The following is a 20,476-nucleotide window of genomic DNA, read 5'->3' as shown; positions in this document are numbered from 1 at the left end:
ATAAGAAATATCCCAAGAACATTCACAAATATGCCCTTTTGATACCTTACTAAAATATGTCAGAGGAAGTCATTGAAAACTTGGTTAAGGACATGGGCCTGTTGGAGAGGTTTAGGGAGGGTGCAGCAGTAGGGGACTAAAGCAGTTGAAAGCTCTACCACGTTGGAGTAGTGCTGAGGGAGCACTGGACTGGCAGAGGTGCTGTCTATTGGGTGAAATGTTAGATCGAGGCCCTGTTTGCCTGCTGAGGTCACATGAAAGATCCCTTTGCACTAACTGATGAAGAGCAAGGGAATTCTCCCTCGCGTCCTGGTCGTCAAGTGTCAGTGGATCATAACATTTCAGCTCCGTGCCACTCCTGTGGACTTGGGCATTGATCAGATGTTGGTGATCTGCCTTTCACAGAGGGCTCCAGAAGCGGGGCAAGTTCTTGGCCACATTGAAAGCCAGATAGTCCATCAAGGCAGCAGAGTACCAAACCACTGGTGTAGAACATAGAACATAGAACATAGAACATTACAGCGCAGAACAGGCCCTTCGGCCCACGATGTTGCACCGACCAGTTAAAAAAAAACTGTGACCCTCCAACCTAAACCAATTTCTTTTCGTCCATGAACCTATCTACGGATCTCTTAAACACCCCCAAACTAGGCGCATTTACAACTGATGCTGGCAGGGCATTCCAATCCCTCACCACCCTCTGGGTAAAGAACCTACCCCTGACATCGGTTCTATAACTACCCCCCCTCAATTTAAAGCCATGCCCCCTCGTGCTGGATTTCTCCATCAGAGGAAAAAGGCTATCACTATCCACCCTATCTAAACCTCTAATCATCTTATATGTTTCAATAAGATCCCCTCTTAGCCGCCGCCTTTCCAGCGAAAACAATCCCAAATCCCTCAGCCTCTCCTCATAGGATCTCCCCTCCATACCAGGCTACATCCTGGTAAACCTCCTCTGCACCCTCTCCAAAGCCTCCACATCCTTCCTGTAATGTGGGGACCAGAACTGCACACAGTACTCCAAGTGCGGCCGCACCAGAGTTGTGTACAGTTGCAACATAACGCTACGACTCCTAAATTCAATCCCCCTACCAATAAACGCCAAGACACCATATGCCTTCTTAACAACCTTATCTACTTGATTCCCAACTTTCAGGGATCTATGCACACATACACCTAGATCCCTCTGCTCCTCCACACTATTCAAAGTCCTCCCGTTAGCCCTATACTCAACACATCTGTTATTCCTACCAAAGTGAATTACCTCACACTTCTCCGCATTAAACTCCATCCGCCACCTCTCGGCCCAACTTTGCAACCTGTCTAAGTCTTCCTGCAAACTACGACACCCTTCCTCACTGTCTACCACACCACCGACTTTGGTGTCATCAGCAAATTTGCTAATCCACCCAACTATACCCTCATCCAGATCATTAATAAATATTACAAACAGCAGTGGCCCCAAAACAGATCCCTGAGGTACACCACTTGTAACCGCACTCCATGATGAATATTTACTATCAACCACCACCCTCTGTTTCCTATCCGCTAGCCAATTCCTGATCCAATTTCCTAGATCACCCCCAATCCCATACATCTGCATTTTCTGCAGAAGCCTACCATGGTGAACCTTATCAAACGCCTTACTAAAATCCATATATACCACGTCCACTGCCTTGCCCCCATCCACCTCCTTGGTCACTTTCTCAAAAAACTCAATAAGGTTAGTAAGGCACGACCTACCTGCCACAAAACCATGCTGACTATCACCTATCAATTCATTACTCTCCAAATAACTATAAATCCTATCCCTTATAATTTTTTCCAACATCTTGCCGACAACAGAAGTGAGACTCACCGGTCTATAATTCCCGGGGAAGTCTCTGTTCCCCTTCTTAAACAATGGGACAACATTCGCTAACCTCCAATCTTCTGGTACTATACCAGAGGCCAACGACGACCTGAAGATCAGAGCCAGAGGCTCTGCAATCACTTCTCTTGCCTCCCAGAGAATCCTTGGATAAATCCCATCCGGACCAGGGGATTTATCTATTTTCAGACCCTCCAGAATATCCTGCACATCCTCCTTATCAACTGTAATACTGTCTATTCTACTCCCCTGCAACCCAGTGTCCTCCTCAGCTATATTCATGTCCCCTTGCGTGAACACCGAAGAGAAATATTGGTTCAATGCTTCACCAATCTCCTCCGGTTCCACACATAACTTCCCTCTGCCATCTATAACTGGCCCTAAACTTGCCCTAACCAACCTTCTGTTCTTGACATACCTATAGAACGCCTTAGGATTCTCTTTAACCCTATCCGCCAAAGTCTTCTCATGTCCCCTTTTAGCCCTTCTAAGCTCGCTCTTCAACTCCCTCTTAGCCAATCTAAAGCTTTCTAGTGCACTACCCGAGTGCTCACGTCTCATCCGAACATAAGCCTCCTTTTTCTTTTTAACCAACAAAGAAACTTTTTTGGTGCACCACGGTTCCCTAGCCCTACCAATTCCTCCTTGCCTGACAGGGACATACCTATCACAGACTCGCAGTAGCTGCTCCTTGAAAAAACTCCACATGTCGGACGTTCCCAGTCCCTGTAATCTCCTAGTCCAACCTATGTTTCCTAATTCTCTCCTAATAGCCTCATAATTACCCTTCCCCCAGCTAAAACCACTGGCCCGAGGTTCATGCCTATCCCTTTCCATCACTAAGGTGAACGTAACCGAATTGTGGTCACTATCACCAAAATGCACACCAACTTCCAAGTCTAGCACCTGGTCTGGCTCATTTCCCAGCACCAGATCCAATATAGCCTCACCTCTAGTTGGCCTGTCTACATACTGAGTCAAAAAACCTTCCTGCACGCTTTGAACAAAAACTGACCCCTCTAACGAGCTAGAGCTATAACAATTCCAGTCAATATTAGTCAAGTTAAAATCCCCCATAACAATTGCCCTATTACTTTCACTCCTAAGCAGGATTGACTCCGCAATCCTTTCCTCAACCTCTCTAGAACTTTTAGGAGGTCTATAAAAGACTCCCAACAGGGTGACCTCTCCTCTCCTATTTCTAATCTCCGCCCATACTACCTCAACAGATAGGTGTGTCCAGAATTGGGGGTAAATTCCTGTGATGTCAAGAGAACCTTTCCAGTTAAACAGTGGAACAATTCCTTATAGTATCATAGAGTCGTAGAGCACAGAGAAGGCCCTTCGGCCCATTGAGTCTGCACTGACAATAGCTACCACTAAAGTCACGCTGATCCCATTTTTCAGCACTTGTCCCGTATCCTTGAATGTTATGATGTTTCAAGTGCTCATCCAGATACGTTTTAAAGGTTGTAAGGTTTCCAGTCTCCACTACCTTCCCAGGCAGTGCATTCCAGAATCCCACCACCCTCTGAGTGAAAATTTGTTTTCTCAAATCCCCTCTAAATCGCTTGCCCCTCACCCTGAAAATGTGCCCCTCGTGATTGACCCCACAACCAAGGGGAACAACTGCTTCCTATTCACCCTGTCCATATTCCTCCTAATCTTAAACACCTCAATCTTGTCCCCCTTCCGCCTTCGTTGATTTGATTTGATTTATTATCCTCAGATGTATTAACATACAGTGAGAAGTATTGTTTCTTGCGCGCTATACAGACAAAGCATACCATTCATAGAGAAGGAAACGAGAGAGTGCAGAATGTAGTGTTACAGTCATAGCTAGGGTGCAGAGAAAGATCAACTTAATGCGAGGTAGGTGCATTCAAAAGTCTGACAGCAGCAGGGAAGAAGCTGTTCTTGAGTCAGACTTTTGTATTTTTTTCCCGATGGAAGAAAGTGGAAGAGAGAATGTCCGGGGTGCGTGGGGTCCTTAATTATGCTGGCTGCTTTGCTGAGGCAGCGGCAAAGAAAACAATCTCCTCTAAAGAAAACAATCCAAACCTATCCAGTCTCTCCTTATAGCTCAAATGCTGCATCCCAGGCAACATCCTGGCGAATCTCCTCTGTCCACCCTCCAGTGCTGTCACACCCCTCCTATTGTGAGGTAACCAGAACTGTACACAATACTCCAGTTGTGGACTAACCAACGCTCTGTACAGCTCCAACATAACCTCCTTGTTCTTATACTCTACTGTGACTGATATAAACAAGTGTCCCATATGCCTTCTTAACTATCCTATTTCCCATCCTTAATGCAGAAAGGGGCTGAGGACAACTATCATACTCCTGGGCAGCACGGGGTGGCACAGTGGTTAGCACTGCTGCCTCACAGCGCCAGGGACCCGGGTTCGATTCCCAGCTTGGGTCACTGTCTGTGTGGAGTCTGCATGTTCTCCCCCTGGTCTGTGTGGGTTTCCTCCGGGTGCTCCGGTTTCCTCCCACAGTCCGAAAGACGTGCTGGTTAGGTGCATTGGCCGTGCTAAATTCTCCCTCAGTGTACCCGAACAGGTGCCGGAGTGTGGTGACTCGGGGATTTTCACAGTAACTTCATTGCAGTGTTAATGCAAGCCTGCTTGTGACACTAATAAATAAACTTTAAAAAAACTACGATCAGCTGCCACAGAGGCCAGTTCTGACACAGCGCCAGGAACCCTGGAGGTTTACCTCCCCACCTGCCACAGAAATCAGGGCGGCCGAGGGGCAGGCTATGGAAAGGTCCGTTGACCTCGAGTGGGATTTTACAGTTTCAGGATGAGCGAGGCTGCAAAATCCCACGCAGAGTCTACGTCCAAATGTCACCATGAGTGTTTTCTCCACAGATGCTGCCTGACCTGTTGAGTGTTTCCAGAATTTTCTGTTCTTGTTGCTGCCCTGTTCTTATTCAGGAGTCTGGCGCTGTGTGTATGTCACAGCAAGCTGCGAGCTCAACAAAAGGTAGTTGTTTTGGCCACTGCAGTGGTTCACCTGGTTAGGGCAGTGATGAGCTGAGTCATCCAGGCGAGGAAAGTCCCTCTTTCAATCCTTGGCCTACTGGAATTAGCTGATCTCTACCAGTATATTACAATTAGTCACAGGACATGCTTTGTCTGTATAGCGCGCAAGAAACAATACTTTTCACTGTATGTTAATACATGTGAGGATAATAAGTCAAATCAAAGAAGGTGGAAGGGGGACAAGATTAGTCACAGGACTAGGGAGGAGAAAAGCAAGTCAGCTACAATTCTCACCGACTTTTACAGATGCACCATAGAAAGCATTCTTTCTGGTTGTATCACAGTTTGGTATGACTCCAGCTCTGCCCAAGACCGCAAGGAACTATATAAGGTCATGAATGTAGCCCAATCCATCACGCAAACCAGCCTCCCATCCATTGACTCTGTCTACACTTCCCGCTGCTTCGGCAAAGCAGCCAGCATAATTAAGGACCCCACACAAACCGGACATTCTCTCTTCCACCTTCTTCCGTCGGGAAAAAGATACAAAAGTCTGAGGTCACATACCAACCGACTCAAGAACAGCTTCTTCCCTGCTGCTGTCAGGCTTTTGAATGGACCTACCTCGCACTAAGTTTATCTTTCTCTACACCCTAGCTATGACTGTAACACTACATTCTGCACTCTCTCCTTTCCTTCTCTATGAATGGTATGCTTTGTCTGTATAGTGCGCAAGAAACAATACTTCTCACTGTATGCCAATACATGTGACAATAATAAATCAAATCAAATCAAAATCAAAAAAGTAATCAGAGTTCTTGGTACTCAGCACTGAGGCCGCAGTGGCTGAATCCAGTTTTTAAATTTTGTGCGGCTTTGTGACTCTGATGGGCTTGGTCAATCAAAAGGGTTCAAAACCATTCCATGAAGATCTACATTTATAACCAGGGTCGTGGCACTGGGCTGACCGAATGAGTCCGATTCCATTTCTATTTCAGGAGATTGTGGGATTTTAATTCATGATGTGATCCACCCCATTTTGTTTTTAATCACAGACTCCCTCCAAATTGGTGGGTACCCCTGTTACCCTGCTGAGATGTGTGAACTTTGCAAAGGTGAAGAATGGCTGGATTGACCTCATTTGGCCTGGTGGCGTTCACCGCTGGGCTCACATCCAAACACCGGCTCTGCAAATGAGTACTTTGTAGGCCCATCATGTAGAGATGATGAGGGCAATTAGGGAAGGAGGGGGAACAAAATACCCGCCTTACCAGTGACATCTACGCCCCATGAAATAATTTTTTTAAATGGTGAAAAGCGACTGAAAAGCTGGGGTGATGCTGTGGCTGGCCAGCTTTGCTTCTTACAGATTTCCCAATAACATTTGCTCTGGTTTTATTTAAATTCTGTTGAAAGTTGGGATAGGGAGGTGTTCTGACAGAGGCAAGAACTCTTCTGAATAGTCCCTTGTGCATCTCCAAATTCTTTTGCCAAGGCCATGCCTTAGACTGCTGAGTTTCTAATCCTTGGAATTTCATCCTTAAATCTCTCTGCCTCTGTGCAGCTCTCACTTCTTGTAGAATGCATGTTAAAACCTATCTATTTGACTAAGCTTTTGGTCACTTGGCCTGATTGAACCATAGAATCCAGACAGTGCAAAAAGAGGCCTTCTGGCCCAACAGGTTTGCACCGACTCTCCAAAACAGCATCCCACCCAGGCTCTTCCCGCCGCCCTATCCCCGTAATCCCGTGCATTTACCATGGCTGATCCACCTAACCTATACATCTTGGGACACTAAGGAGCAATTTAGCATGGCCAATCCACCTAACCTGCACATCTTTGGACTGTGGGAGGAAACCGGAGCACCCGGAGGAAACCCACGGAGAGAATGTGCAAACTCCACATGGACAGTCACCCAAGGCCGGAATCAAACCTGGATCTCTGGAGCTATGAAGCAGCAGTGTTAACCACTGTGCCACCCATATATCTCCTCTTTTGGCTTGGTGTCAATGTTTGCTTGATTATAGACTGTGAAGTACCTGGGGACATTTTATTAAGTTGAAGGCACTGTAAAAAAACAATTGCATGTTTCTATTGTTGAAAAGAAATATTTTGCTAACAACATTTTGTTTGTGTTGTTTATGACTTAATTTCATTATCAATTAATGATTAATTGATTTTAAGGTCACCCAAATAGAGCAGGCCTGCATACTTTTACCCAACCATCATTCATCATTATCTTTATCATTATAGTGAGGGGGAAAAGACAGCAACTCGTATTTTGAGTACATGTAATGAATAATATTGTACAGTCTTATTCTAAATTAATAAGTGTACTGTGTTTGAGGTTAAACCTTCAGTATTTGATGGAAAAAGTGACACTTCACAATAAGTCACTTCCTGCTATGGCTGGGTGAACTCACACTATTAGCTGCTGTTTCAATGAGAGTCGTGGAAAAGAATGTGCTTGAGAACATATTTCTAACATCTGCCTAATCGTGAAAGCATGTAGCACCCTGCAACCAGCTCCCTCCCCCCCTTCCCCCCAATACCACCACACCCCATTGGTGAGTAAGTGCACCTTACGGTGTCATACCCAGGCAGAGACAGACCAAGAGGACTCACAGTTTGGACCTCGTGTGTATTAGGTTATCCAACCTCTGTTTGGGTTGACAAAGGGAGTTGACAGGGAGTTTGGTCACAGTAGCCCCTAGGTCTACAGTGGGGAAAAGAATATAACCAGATGAAAGTGACAGTCTGGAAAAGACAGGCTGAACCATCAAGTTGGAGGATGGTGTAAGATGTACCAGCTATGTAATCTGCAGGAGGGACAAGATTAACAGGAGAAAAAGTCCCTGGCCAGGGGGAAGAAAATGCTCCGTGATTCCTACCCACTGGTTTTATTGGCGAGCAGGAGCAGGATCAAGCTTGGCTGTGATGGTCTCTACACTCTACACTTCAGAAGGAGGGGAAAGAAATAAGTGACAAGTGGCATGATGGTTAGCACTGCTGCCTCAGAACGCCAGGGACCCCAGGTTCGATTCCCGCCTTGGGTCACTGTCTATGTGGGGTTTGCATGTTCTCCCCGTGTTTGCGAGGGTTTCCTCCGGGTACTCCTGTTTCCTCCCACAGTCCAAAGATGTGCGGGTTTAGGTTGATTGGCCATGCTCAATCGCCCCTTAGTGTCAGAGAGATTAGCAGGGTAAATACGTGTGGTTTAGGGGTGTGATTGTTGTCAGTGCAGGTTCAGTGGGCCGAATGGCAACGTTCTGCATTGTAAGGATTCTATGAGAATATATGAAATGCAGAAGAGGCTATAAAGCTAGGGTTTATTTGTTTATGGGTCTTACACGGGGAGAGGCTTAACATTGTACAGTGGAACCTGAACATTAATTGGGTATTAGATAAATTTTAGAATTAGAATCCAGCAAAAGTGTGACGCTTCTCCCCACAGTGGAAAAGTGGGTGTCCATTGTTACTCTGGGATACACTGCCTTGGAAAATAACACAAATATGCAAATACACCATCGGCTTGTTTTCTGACAGATATATGATTCATAAAGTGGGATTGTAGCAGCTTTGAGGTGGCGCATTGTTAGTGGTGTTCTGTTTTTTAATCCCCCTCTTATTCTACAGCTGTGCCTTATGCTGTGCAGTCATATTGGATCCCAGCCCACGGAATATTAACCACTCTGGTATTAAGTCACCAGCAGCTTTAGTGGTACTGCAGGACATCATTGTGAAACATAGTTTATTTCAGAGCTTGACGTTCTTTATCCATCTCGCCTACTTTCGAGGTCAGCATCAGGCAAATGTTATTTTGTTGGTAAAGAGGATGGATAGGGGATCCCTGCCTCCCACACTCAGCTGATGCCGCTTTGACAAAGCTTTGGCAAAGGATCGTCTGGACTCGAAACGTCAGCTCTTTTCTCTCCTTACAGATGCTGCCAGACCTGCTGAGATTATCCAGCATTTTCTCTTTTGGTGGCAGCTGATGCCACTGTTCAGCCATCTGCTCAGAGTTACAGTAAAGTGGCCTTGAGGCGGTCCAGCCCATGGCTTTTTCCTCTGTACATGTGGGCAATGTGACCACTGTGACACACCTTTTTGTTTTAAGTTTAAAGTTTATTCATCAGTCACAAGTAGGCTTACATTCACACTGCAATGAAGTTGCTGTGAAAATCCCCCAGTCACCAAATTCCGGCGCTTGTTTGGGTACACTGAGAGCGAATTTAGCATGGCCAATGCACCTAACCAGGACATCTTTCAGACTGTGGGAGGAAACCGGAGGAAACCCATGCAGACACGGGAAAAACGTGCAGACTGCACAGACAGTGACCCAAGCAGGTAATCGAACCTGGGTCCCTGGCGCTGTGAGGCAGCTGTACCCTGCATCTCTTGACTTGCAGCACACCGGCTTGGTATCCTCATTTTTTCCCCCAAGTAGGTTTGCCATCTTTCCTTCCCTCTATCTGGTATGTTCAAAACATGGAAGGGGATTGCCAGGTTTTAGCTTGGAGCAGGAGGATGAAAATGAAAGCTTGAGCTTGAGTTATTACATTAAGAACCAAAATTGTGATACCATACTTTTAAGCAATGAGATTTTTGATGTGTTTTACATGTTTTAACAATGTTTAGAGAGCCCACTCAAAGATCAAGCAGTCAGGTCCAAAACTGGGTGGATTGTAACCCTAGTTTGAGCAGGGTAAAAGTCCAGAGGTAACTTTCTGACTTATGATCCTGTCCTTACGATCCTGTGGGAGGCGGTGGTGTAATATTATTGTCACTAGACTAGTAATGAAGAGACCCAGGGTAATGCTCGGGGGATCCGGGTTCGAATCCCACCCCAGTAGATGGTGAAATTTGAATTCAGTAAAAATCTGGAATTAAAAGTCTACTGATGACCATGAAACCATTGTCGACTGTCGTAAAAACCCTTCTGGTTCACTAATACCCTTTAGGGAAGGAAATCTGCCACCCTTACCCAGTCTGGCCTACATGTGACTCCAGAGCCACACTAATATGATTGGCTCTTAAATGTCCTCTAAATGTTCAGAAGGCATTTAAGAGCCAGCGGCACAGTGGTGGCGCAGTGGTTAGCACTGCTGCCTCGCATCGCCAGGGACCAAGGTTCAATCCCAGCCTCAGGTCACTGTCTATGTGGAGTTTGCACATTCTCCCTGTGTCTGCGTGGGTTTCCTCCGGGTGCTCCAGTTTCCTGCCCACAGTCCAAAGATGTGTGGGTTAGGTTGATTGGCCATGCTAAATTGACCCTAGTGTCAGGGGGGTTAGCAGGGTAAATGAGGGATTACGGGAATGGGGCCTGGGTGGGATTGTGGTCTGTACAGACTCGATGGGCCAAATGGCCTCCTTCTATACTGTAGGAATTTTATTCTGTAGGATTCTATGAATAAATGAGCAATAAATGCTGGCCCAGCTAACGACATCCACGTCCCATGAACAAATAAAACAAAACTGTTGACTCCACCTTGGACCTTGGTGCCAGGTGCTTTGTGCACTGGGATGTGGTGAATCATAGATAGCGATTCCGTGTCCCATTGTTCTGCGGTTGAACGGCCGCGTTTCAAACTCCAGTCAAGCTGGGGCGGCACGGTAGCACAGTGGTTAGCACTGCTGCTTCACAGCTCCAGGGACCTGGGTTCGATTCCCGGCTTGGGTCACTGTCTGTGTGGAGTTTGCACATTCTCCTCGTGTCTGTGTGGGTTTCCTCCGGGTGCTCCGGTTTCCTCCCACAGTCCAAAGATGTGCGGGTTAGGTTGATTGGCCATGCTAAATTGTGTCCTGAGATGCGTAGGTTGGAGGGATTAGTGGGTAAATATGTAGGGATATGGGAGTAGGGCCTGGGTGGGATTGTGGTCGGTGCAGACTCGATGGGCCGAATGGCCTCTTTCTGTACTGTAGGGTTTCTATGATTTCTAAGCTGCCTGTCAGTCTTAAGGTCACTTCTTTTGTTTAAAAAAAAGTTATATTTTTGAATTTTCAAGTAAATGCTGGTGATTCATCCAATAGGTGGTTGTGCGTGAACTTTTAGCTCAATACGCAAGACAATATGAAGAGAAACCTGTGATTGGACTGCTAAGAAACTGGACTGGTGCAGCGGCTGACAGCGTAAGAACCAGGTACACCTACTTCCCTGCAGCTAATAGGAGAGAGAAAGACTTGCATTTTGTTCTTTGTGGGCTGCTACCACCATCATTGATGGCTGCGGCTGAGAGATCGGTACCAGATTACTGTGAGAACCAGGGGTTGCTGGAAATCTGAAATAAAAGCAAGAGGAGCCTGAAACACTTCGCAGGTCAGGCAGCATCTGTGGAGAGAGAAAGAGTTAATGGGTTGGATTTTCTGGGCACCAATCAGATAGGCCAGCTGCCTCCCCCCCCAACCCCCCGCCACCCCTCCCGCCCAATGTGTGACGGTAAAATGTAGCGTGATGGCATGAGGTTGGGCATCAACGTCACCTTGCCAGTCTCTGATAGCAGGGAAGGCAAACGCAGAAATTGGAAGCCTGCAACCACACCCCCCCCCCCCCCCCCCCCCCGCCTCCCCTTCCATCCCTCTCATTTTTAAACAACCAATTAACAAGCTATTGTTGAAGCTCATTGTCCATTCCATTTTGTCGGGTGTCGGATGGGAAAAATGTTTGGAACCAAGTATGAGGAGGCAACGCAAGGATCAAGGGAAAGCCTTCCTGTGGCAGCAGAGGATGCTGCTGCTATGGGTGGCAGCCATTTTATGTTCTTTGTTCTATGTCCAAGGACGTGGAGGCTTCGGAGAGAGTACAGAAAAGGTTTACCAGGATGTTGCCAGGTATGGAGGGTCTTAGCTATGAGGAGAGATTGGGTAAACTGGGGTTGTTCACCCTGGAAAGACGGAGGATGAGGGGCGACCTAATAGATGTGTATAAAATTATGAAGGGCATAGATAGGGTGAACAGTGGGAAGCTTTTTCCCAGGTCGGAGGTGACGAACACAAGGGGTCACGGGTTCAAGGTGAGGGGGGGCAAGGTTCAACACAGATGTCAGAGGGACGTATTTTACACAGAGGGTGGTGGGGGCCTGGAATGCACTGCCGGGCAAGGTGGTGGAGGCGGACACGCTGGGACCGTTTAAGACTTATCTAGATAGCCACATGAACAGACTGGGAATAGAAGGATACAAACGAATGGTCCAGTTGGGCACATGAGCGGTGCAGGCTTGGAGGGCCGAAGGGCCTGTTCCTGTGCTGTATTGTTCTTTGTTCTTTGAATTCATTTGAGCCTGACATAAGAAGATGGAAGAGAATCAGAGTGCAAATTGCCTTTACATTTTTTAGCTGCGACTGACTTCCTGCTCACGGCAAAACCCCCTCTCCTGCATGACATCCCAGCCTTAGAATCCTGAATGGGTGTTTCGCCCCACCCCCCCCACCCCAACCCCCCCACCCCCACCCCCCATCCTTACTCAAAGGGTCAATAATGAGAGGGCAGAACTTTAAGGTGAGGGGCAGGAGGTTTAGAGGGGATTTGAGGAAAATGTCTTCCACTGTGAGGGTGGTGGGAGTCTGGAATGCACTGCCTGGGAGGGTAGTGGAGGCGGGAAACTTCATAACCTTTAAAAAATACACGGATGAACATTTGAAATTTCATAACATTCAAGGTTATGGGCCAAGTGGAAGTTGGGATTAGTGTAGATTTAGTGTAGTCTTGTTGGTGCAGACACAATAGGCCGGAGGGCCTCTTCTGTACTGTATGACTCTATGGCAGTTGGAAGAAGGAGGTTTATAACAAAACCTCCATAAATGCACCAACCACCGTTGGCAACCCTACTACTGTATTGTTACATTATTCATAAAGAAGTAGGAACTAATAGTTGTGAAAACGTACCACGTTACAACAAAGGCAAAATGGTGCAGATGCTGGATGTTTGAGTTAAAATGTTGACAATACACGACATAGCTGGTTCTGAGGAAGAGTCAGATTCAACCCGAAACATTAGCTCCCTTTCTGTCTTCACGGATGCTCCCAGACCTGCTGAGTATTTCCAGCACTTTCTGTTTTAATTCAGGGGCACCACATTCACTGCTACTCTGCAGTCTGGTATCGAGCAATAATGTATCAGTCCACCAGTCACCAGGAAATTAGCTAGAAATACACTCAATGAAACTCCAGCCGCCTGAGTCAAAAAATGTGATCACTTTGAACTTATGACAACCAGAAGTCATGATACCTACCCTCTCTTGAAGGTGCAGCAACATTGCTGGGATGCTGTTGAATGGGTGCCTATAAGTGGCCATTATCCATATAGCAGAGAGCTGGAACACACGTAATGGGCTGAATGGACCCCTGTGCTCGAACCATTCTCTGATTCCATTCTACATGTAAAATGTAAACCGTGACATGAGTTTCAGCCAGGTGCACAACAACAAGTAGCATCATAGGGGCGGCACGGTGGTTAGCTCTGCTGCCTCACAGCGCCCAGGGACCCGGGTTCAATTCCGGCCTCGGGTCGCTGTCTGTGTGGAGTTTGCACATTCTCCCCGTGTCTGCGTGGGTTTCCTCCGGCTGCTCCGGTTTCCTCCCAAACTCCAAAGATGTGCGGGTTAAGTTGATTAGTCATGCTAAATTGACCCTTAGTGTCAGGGGGATTAGCAGGGTAAATCTGTGGGGTTGTGGGAATAGGGCCTGGGTGGGATTGTGGTCGGTGCAGACTCGATGGGCCGAATGGCCTCCTTCTGCACTGTAGGGATTCTATGATTCTGTGACCCCCCCCCTCCTCGCACACACTTTTAGGATTGCCACACCAGCCAACGTGTCCTGGCATCTCCTGGAATTAAAGATCAATCTCCTGGGATTGCTGCATTAAACTGGGAGAAAAATCAGAGGGCTTTATTTTGAAAACACATGCTGGCCGAGACAGCAGCACCCACACCCTGTGAAAGAATAACATTTTTAAAAAGAGAAACTGAAAATAATGATAGAATAGAATCATCGAATCCCTGCAGTGCAGAAAGAGGCCATTCGGCTCCTCAGGGGTCTGCACTGAAAGTCTGCAATGCATGTGAACAATGTGGAAGAGGAAAATGGAAGTTCCTCGGCGAGAATAGCAGATCTTCTTTGAGGTGGGTGTTAGGACATGTCGAGTATTTCCAGCACTTTCTGTTTTGGTTACGGATATCCAGCACCCTCAGGGCTTTCGTAGTTCTTGTCTTTCTGCCATGCTCGGGTTTGGTTCAGTTACTCAGTTTTTCGAACCATCAGAAAAATAAATCCCAATTTTAAACAGCTGCTCAGGCACGCGTTCACCACCAATGCTCGCCCTCCCCCCCCCCCACCACACCCACTGACCAGCACCCACCCACTATTGTAGTCATATCAAACAAGGGACACATTCCTGATCACCAGCCTTAACACGGTATGTTCATAGAGTCAGAGAGGTATACAAAATGGAAACAGGCCCTTTGGCCCAACTTGTCCATGCCGCCCTTTTTTTTAACCACTAAGCTGGTCCCAATTGCCCTCTACAACCATCTTACCCATGTAGCTATCACGAAGCCCTTCGAAGTGAGGGAGACGCACCACGTTAGTGTGATATTGGGAGAGAAAGCAGAACTGCCCTGAACATCAGAGGTGTTCAGCCGTCTGCTGCTCTCAGGTTTGGGAGAGAAAAACAGTTCCTGGCAGTGAAACCAAAGCTGGTAAGACTTTCTGAAGGTTGGTTTCTCGGAATTCGCCCTTCTGTCTGCTTTTTAAGATATTTTCGAATGTATGTTTACCAGCAGACAGGGCTATCTAAATCAGTTCCGTAGATCCGAGTAAGAGGACACATAATGACAGGAATCAGACCAAAATATTGCAACATTTGGGCTTTCTGGCAACGTCACCACAGAAGATAAAAGGTTCACAATTATCTTTGAAGTCACTGGTAACAAACAGACAACTTGGAAGGAGCATGTCTTTATGTAGGTCCTTCATTTACATTTGAAAAATAAATGTATGCTGAATTGGTGCTCGAGTTTCAATAATAAACACTCACAACTATGGAGAAACATATTCTTCACTCCCACCCTCAACTCCTTCAAGGGTAAATTTACAACATGGGTTTGTGCTGTGCGACTGAAACCGTGCACTTTATATTTGTGTATCTAGTTTCATCTCATGACAGCGCAGCAATTTTTTGCATGGTGCCCTCCAGCTCTTTCATGCTCAAAGGAATGCTGAGTTTCTGTACATAGAAACATAGAAAATAGGAGCAGGAGTAGGCCATTCGGCCCTTTGAGCTTGCTCCGCTGCCATTCATTATGATCATGTTTGATCATCGAATTCGATATCCTGATCACGCCTACCACTCCCCCCCCTCACCCCCCCCCGCCCCCCCCATCTCCCCCTATACAGCAACATGCTCAGCTCACTATGTTGCATTGCTTTATAAAGAATGAAATATACATGGCCAGATTTCACTTTTCATAGAATCGCGCAGCACAGAGGAAGGGCATTCAACCAATATTGCCTGTGCTGGCTGTTTGAGAGTTATCCAATTCGTTCCACTCTCTTGATCTCTCCCCTTTAAGTGTCTATTCAGTTCCCTTTTGAAACTTCCGATTGAATCTGCTTCTACTGCCCTTTCAGGCAGTACGTTCCACATCATACAGCTTGCTATGGTTCCTGCTCTAACCAAGCCCACAAGAAGCTACAAAGTGTTGTGTCTAACACGCAAACCAGCCTCCCATCCATTGACTCCTTCTGCACTTCCCGCTGCCTCGGAAAAGCATCCAGCATAATCAAAGACCCCATGCACACCAGACATACTCTCTTCCACCTTCTTCCATCAGGAAAAAGATAGAAAAGTCTGAGATCACACTACAACCCACTCATAAACAGCGTCTTCCCTGCTGCCATCAGACCTTTGAACAGAGCTACCTCACATTAAGTTGATCTTTCTCTACACCCTATCTGTAACTAAAGCGCCATATTTTGCACCCTCTCCTTTCCTTCTCCCCTATGTGCTCTATGATGATCGGTATGTTTTGCCTGTATAGCGCGCAAGATGCAATACTTTTCAACTGTATGCCAACACACGTGGCAACAATAAATCAAATCAAATCAAACTCGCGGCAGAAAAATATTTTCTTCATCTCTACTCACATTTACGTGACTAAACCAGACTCTTTTTATCAATACCTTAATCATAGAGCTAATAAAGTTTACACTTCAGAAGGCAGTGGATTTGGCAGTGAGTCCTGGCTTACATATAAGGGTTACTTCAGTGCTCCCGCATTCACAGCAGGGAACCAGCCATGTCTGAGTTAAAAGTAAAGTCCTGTAAACCCCTGAACCACTCTTGTCAACTACTGGTATCATAAGGAATAGTCTGGCTAAGTATCTGACACACCTTGTAACGTATAAAATAAATGTAGAAGTCATGTTAAAAGATGGAAATTGGGCTGTTCAATCAATAGATGCTTTGCTGGTAGTTGGAGCCTTGTTAATCCAAAGTTGCATAATGTGACTCACTTTGACGAAGGAGCAGCGCTCCGAAAGCTAGTGGCGTTTGCTACCAAATAAACCTGTTGGACTTTAACCTGGTGTTGTGAGACTTCTTACTGTGTTTACCCCAGTCCAACGCCGGCATCTCCACATCATGACTCACTTTGTCTGCCAGGGCTCTGTGTTCCTCATTGATGTTAGTCATTCTGAGACCATAACTGCATTTGACCACTTATTGAAACCAGCACTGTAGTCATCAAAGGGGTCTGTGCCACTGGTGTAACGGGGATATATGGACTACATTTCAAAAGTGCTTTGTTGGCTGTTAAGCATCTTGGGGTGTACTGATTAGTGAATGGCACTATACAATTACAAACCTTTCATTCCTCAGATAGCTTGTGTTGTATGTTGTACTAATGGCTTCTCCTTAACCCCTCTATCCCTGCAACAGTGCTTCTATAACTAGCCTCTATAAGGTTATTGAGGGGTAATAAAATAAAATCAAGATTTCCGCTGCTGACAGATATCCAGATACCCAACTGGGCAAATATAAAAACAAAATACTGCGGATTCTGGAAATCTCAAACAAAAACAGAAAATGCTGGACCATCTGTGGGGGAGAGAGAAACAGAATTAACGTTTCGAGTCCTTATGACTTACACAGAGAGATTACTAAACACAGAGAGCAGTGAATAGCTGGGCATAGTGGAGGTAGATCATTGAAGAGAGGATTAATAAATCTGAAGTGGAGTAATGTCTCGAACTGATTGAAGTTTGAAACTGTTCAGATAAAGTGCAGAGACCTCTTCCAGTCCCGTACATGAATATGTTCCTTCAGTTCTGGTTCTGGTTCTGGTTTAGTTCTGGTTTACCTGCTCCAAAATGTTACCTAAAGTAATTTGCTGCTTTTTAACTGTTGAAAATCTCTGACCATATGTTCATTAATTTCCCAATAGTATCCTAGCGTTTAGCACAGAGACGGTGGGCAGCCTGAGCTTCTTACTGAAAGCACTGAATTACCGAGAGAGGGTCCTTCAACGCAGTTTGGCAGCTAGACTCTACAGTAAGGTAAAGTCAGAACACAGATATTTCCATGAGATTAAAGGTTGCTGATAATTTTATTGTTATTCTTCTGACTCAGAACTGTTTATGTCGGTCACTGAGGTAACAACAAACAAAATAACAACAGGCAGCCGAGAGAATTGTTCAAAATTTGCTTGCAAGGGGATCGGGCTGTTTAACGAATGATCGCAGTAATCCACAGGAAGAATCAACCCAGATCCTTTATGTCCACTTTTCTACGACCAGTTTCAGAGGGGCTTGAAAGGGGCTTGAAAGCAAGTCGTCCTCATTTCTTCTTGGTCAGTAAATGATACTCAGCAAGAAGAGGACCTAAAGAGAGGAAGAAAGAAATGACTATAGCAAAGAGATGAATTGGTTTTTTTTCTTCCGGTAAGTCCTATAGCAACCACCACAAATGCCCCCTGCAGCCACCAGGCTCAAATTTTAAACACCTCTGCCCTCCCTGCTTGCATTCCGATGTTTTGAGCCACAAGTTTAATAATTAAGGTGCTTCCCAGTCATTGGGCATGTTGAAGTCTTGAGTTAATTGAGTCATTTTATTCTCCATGAAGTCGATGGTGAAGAGAAACGAGCATGTGTACGTATAATTTACTACATTGCAGAAGGAGGCCATTCAGCCCATCGTGCTTGCACCAACAACAACCCCCCCACCCAGGCCCTATCCCCATAACCTGCTAGTCCCCTGACACAATTTAGCATGGCCAATCACCCTAACTTGCACGTCTTTGGAGTGTGGGAGGAAACCAGGGAGTGTAAAATGGCTTCAGATTCCCTATTGCCCATCTCTTGTGCTACTGCACAAGACAAATTTCTCACCCGTTGTCTTCAGGCTTACCGTCTCATTGGGCTTATAAAGTAGGCAACTAGAAAAATAAAATGGCACCCTGTTTGGGATTCGAGGGGAAATCCAAATTAAAACAGGATGTGCTGGAAATGTGCGTTTACCCTTTGCAGTATTTACACCTTTTTCACAAATTAGCGGATATCCCCTGACTTTGCTCATCTGAAGTCAAAAGATAAACCGTTTAAACCAACAAACATGCAAACCAAAAGGGGAGGTGGTGGCATAATAGTAATGTCACTGGACTAGCAATCCAGAAGCCCAGGCTACTGTTCTGCAGGTTCAAAACCTAGCACGGCTGTTGGAATTTCGATTCAATTACTCGACCTGAAATTAAAAACTAGTTCAGCAATGGTGACCATAAAAACATTGTCATAAAAACCCATCTGGTTGATTAATGTCCTTTGGGGAAGGAAATCTGTCATCCTTACCTTGTCTGCATATGAGTGCAGACCCACATGAGTTCCGCCAAGACCATTCAGCTCCTGACCTCATTATAGCCGTGGAGAGGTGAGACCGCCTGCCCTTGACATCAAGGCAACATTTTACTGAGTGTGGCATCAAGGAGCACGAGAGTCATAGAGGTTTACAGCATGGAAACAGGTCCTTTGGCCCAACTTGTCCATGCTACCCTTTTGTTTAAACCACTAAACTAGTCCCAATTGTCCATGTTTGGCCCATATCTCTCTCTACCCATCTTACCCATGTAACTGTCTAAATGCTTTTTAAAAGACAAAATTGTACCCGCCTCTACTACTACATCTGGCAGTTTGCTCCAGACACTCACTACCCTCTGTGTGAAAAAATTGCCCCTCTGGACCCTTTTGTATCTCTTCCCTCTCATCTTAAACCTATGCCCTCCAGTTTTAGACTCCCCTACCTTTGGGAAAAGATGTCGACTATCTAGCTGATCTATGCTCCTCATTATTTTATAGACCTCTATAAGATCACCCCTAAGCCTCCTACGCTCCAAGGAAAATAGTCCCAGTCTATCCAGCCTCTCCTTATAACTCAAACCATCAAGTCCCGGGTAGCATCTTCGTAAATCTTTTCTGCACTCTTTCTAGTTTACTAGTATCCTTTCTATAATAGGGTGACCAGAACTGTACACCAGATACACTGGAGTAAATGGGAATCCGGGGGAAAACTCTCCACTGGTTGTGGTTGTTGAAGGTCAGTCATCTCAGTCTGAGGACATTGCTGCAGGAGTTTCTCAGGGTAGTTCCCAAGGCCTCACCATCTTCGGATACTTCATCAATGGCCTTCCCTCCATCATAAGGTCAGAGATGGGGATGTTCACTGATGATTATTCAGCAGCGTTCACGACTAAAAAAGTCACAGCAGGCTTGAGGGGCTGAAGGGCCTACTCCTGCTCCTGATTTGTATGTTTGCCTATCTGAGAAGGCTTACAGGAAGCGGTTGTGAGAACTGCAAGAAGCAGGCACCATACACAAAACTCTTAATACATAATAGAATTGTCTGAGACAGATTTTACACGAAGATAAAGGGGGGAATTTTAACCACACAGGATGGGTAGGTGGAGGGGAGGGGTGAGTGGGAAGCAAAAAATAAATTGAAATCTCAAACCCAACTCCAGCCCACCCACTTCCGGTTTTAATGAAGGTGGTTCGGGGGCGGGTGACCAATTCATTCACTCACAGGAGGCAGGTCAGTTAGTAAAAGCTCTTTAGGAAGCTGGGCACTTATATTTTGAGAGGAATTTTATCTTTACTGCACGGAAACCAATTGTGTTGTACTCAGAAACTAGTAGGGTAAAGGAGAAGGGAAGGGCTCCACCAGGTAAGTGTATTTACAGCTCTGGATGTAGCAGGAGTATTCCCCCACTACCCCCCCCCCCCCCCCCCCATGATTTCCAACTGCCCCCTTGATCTCCGATTCTCCTCCATGATTTCTGAGGATCTCCCCAACCCCAAAGCCTGCCCCGATCTCTGACTACCCCCCCACCCCCCGATCTCTGACCCTCTACCCCCCCTCAAAGAACAGTGCAGCACCGGAGCAGGCCCTTCAGCCCTCCAAGCCTGCGCCAATCACATTTACCTATCTAAACCAACCGCTTATATCCCTCTATTCCCCATTTGTTCATATGCCTATCAAGATAAGTCTTAAATGTCACTAATGTGTCTGCCTCAACCACCTCGCTTGGCGGTGCAGTCCAGGCCCCCTGTGTAAACATCTTCCCCCC

At 46.1% G+C, this 20,476-nt stretch overlaps 1 protein-coding gene across 2 annotated transcripts in view; it reads left to right on the top strand.

Moving 5' to 3' along the window:
• acoxl (acyl-CoA oxidase-like) overlaps positions 1-20,476 on the top strand; it is a 427,580-nt gene that overhangs the window by 346,812 nt on the left and 60,292 nt on the right. For both annotated transcript variants that reach the window (XM_078212293.1, XM_078212294.1), the window contains exons 14-15: positions 10,898-11,007; positions 17,306-17,417. In XM_078212293.1, the coding sequence (XP_078068419.1) occupies positions 10,898-11,007; positions 17,306-17,417 (222 nt within the window). The remainder of the gene's footprint in view (positions 1-10,897; positions 11,008-17,305; positions 17,418-20,476) is intronic.

This window comes from Mustelus asterias, chromosome 5 (genome assembly GCF_964213995.1).
Source record: "Mustelus asterias chromosome 5, sMusAst1.hap1.1, whole genome shotgun sequence".
In the NCBI taxonomy this organism is placed as follows: Eukaryota; Metazoa; Chordata; class Chondrichthyes; order Carcharhiniformes; family Triakidae; genus Mustelus; species Mustelus asterias.
The sequence above is the reverse complement of the archived record's forward strand: the minus strand, read 5'-3'. Positions and strand labels throughout refer to the sequence as shown.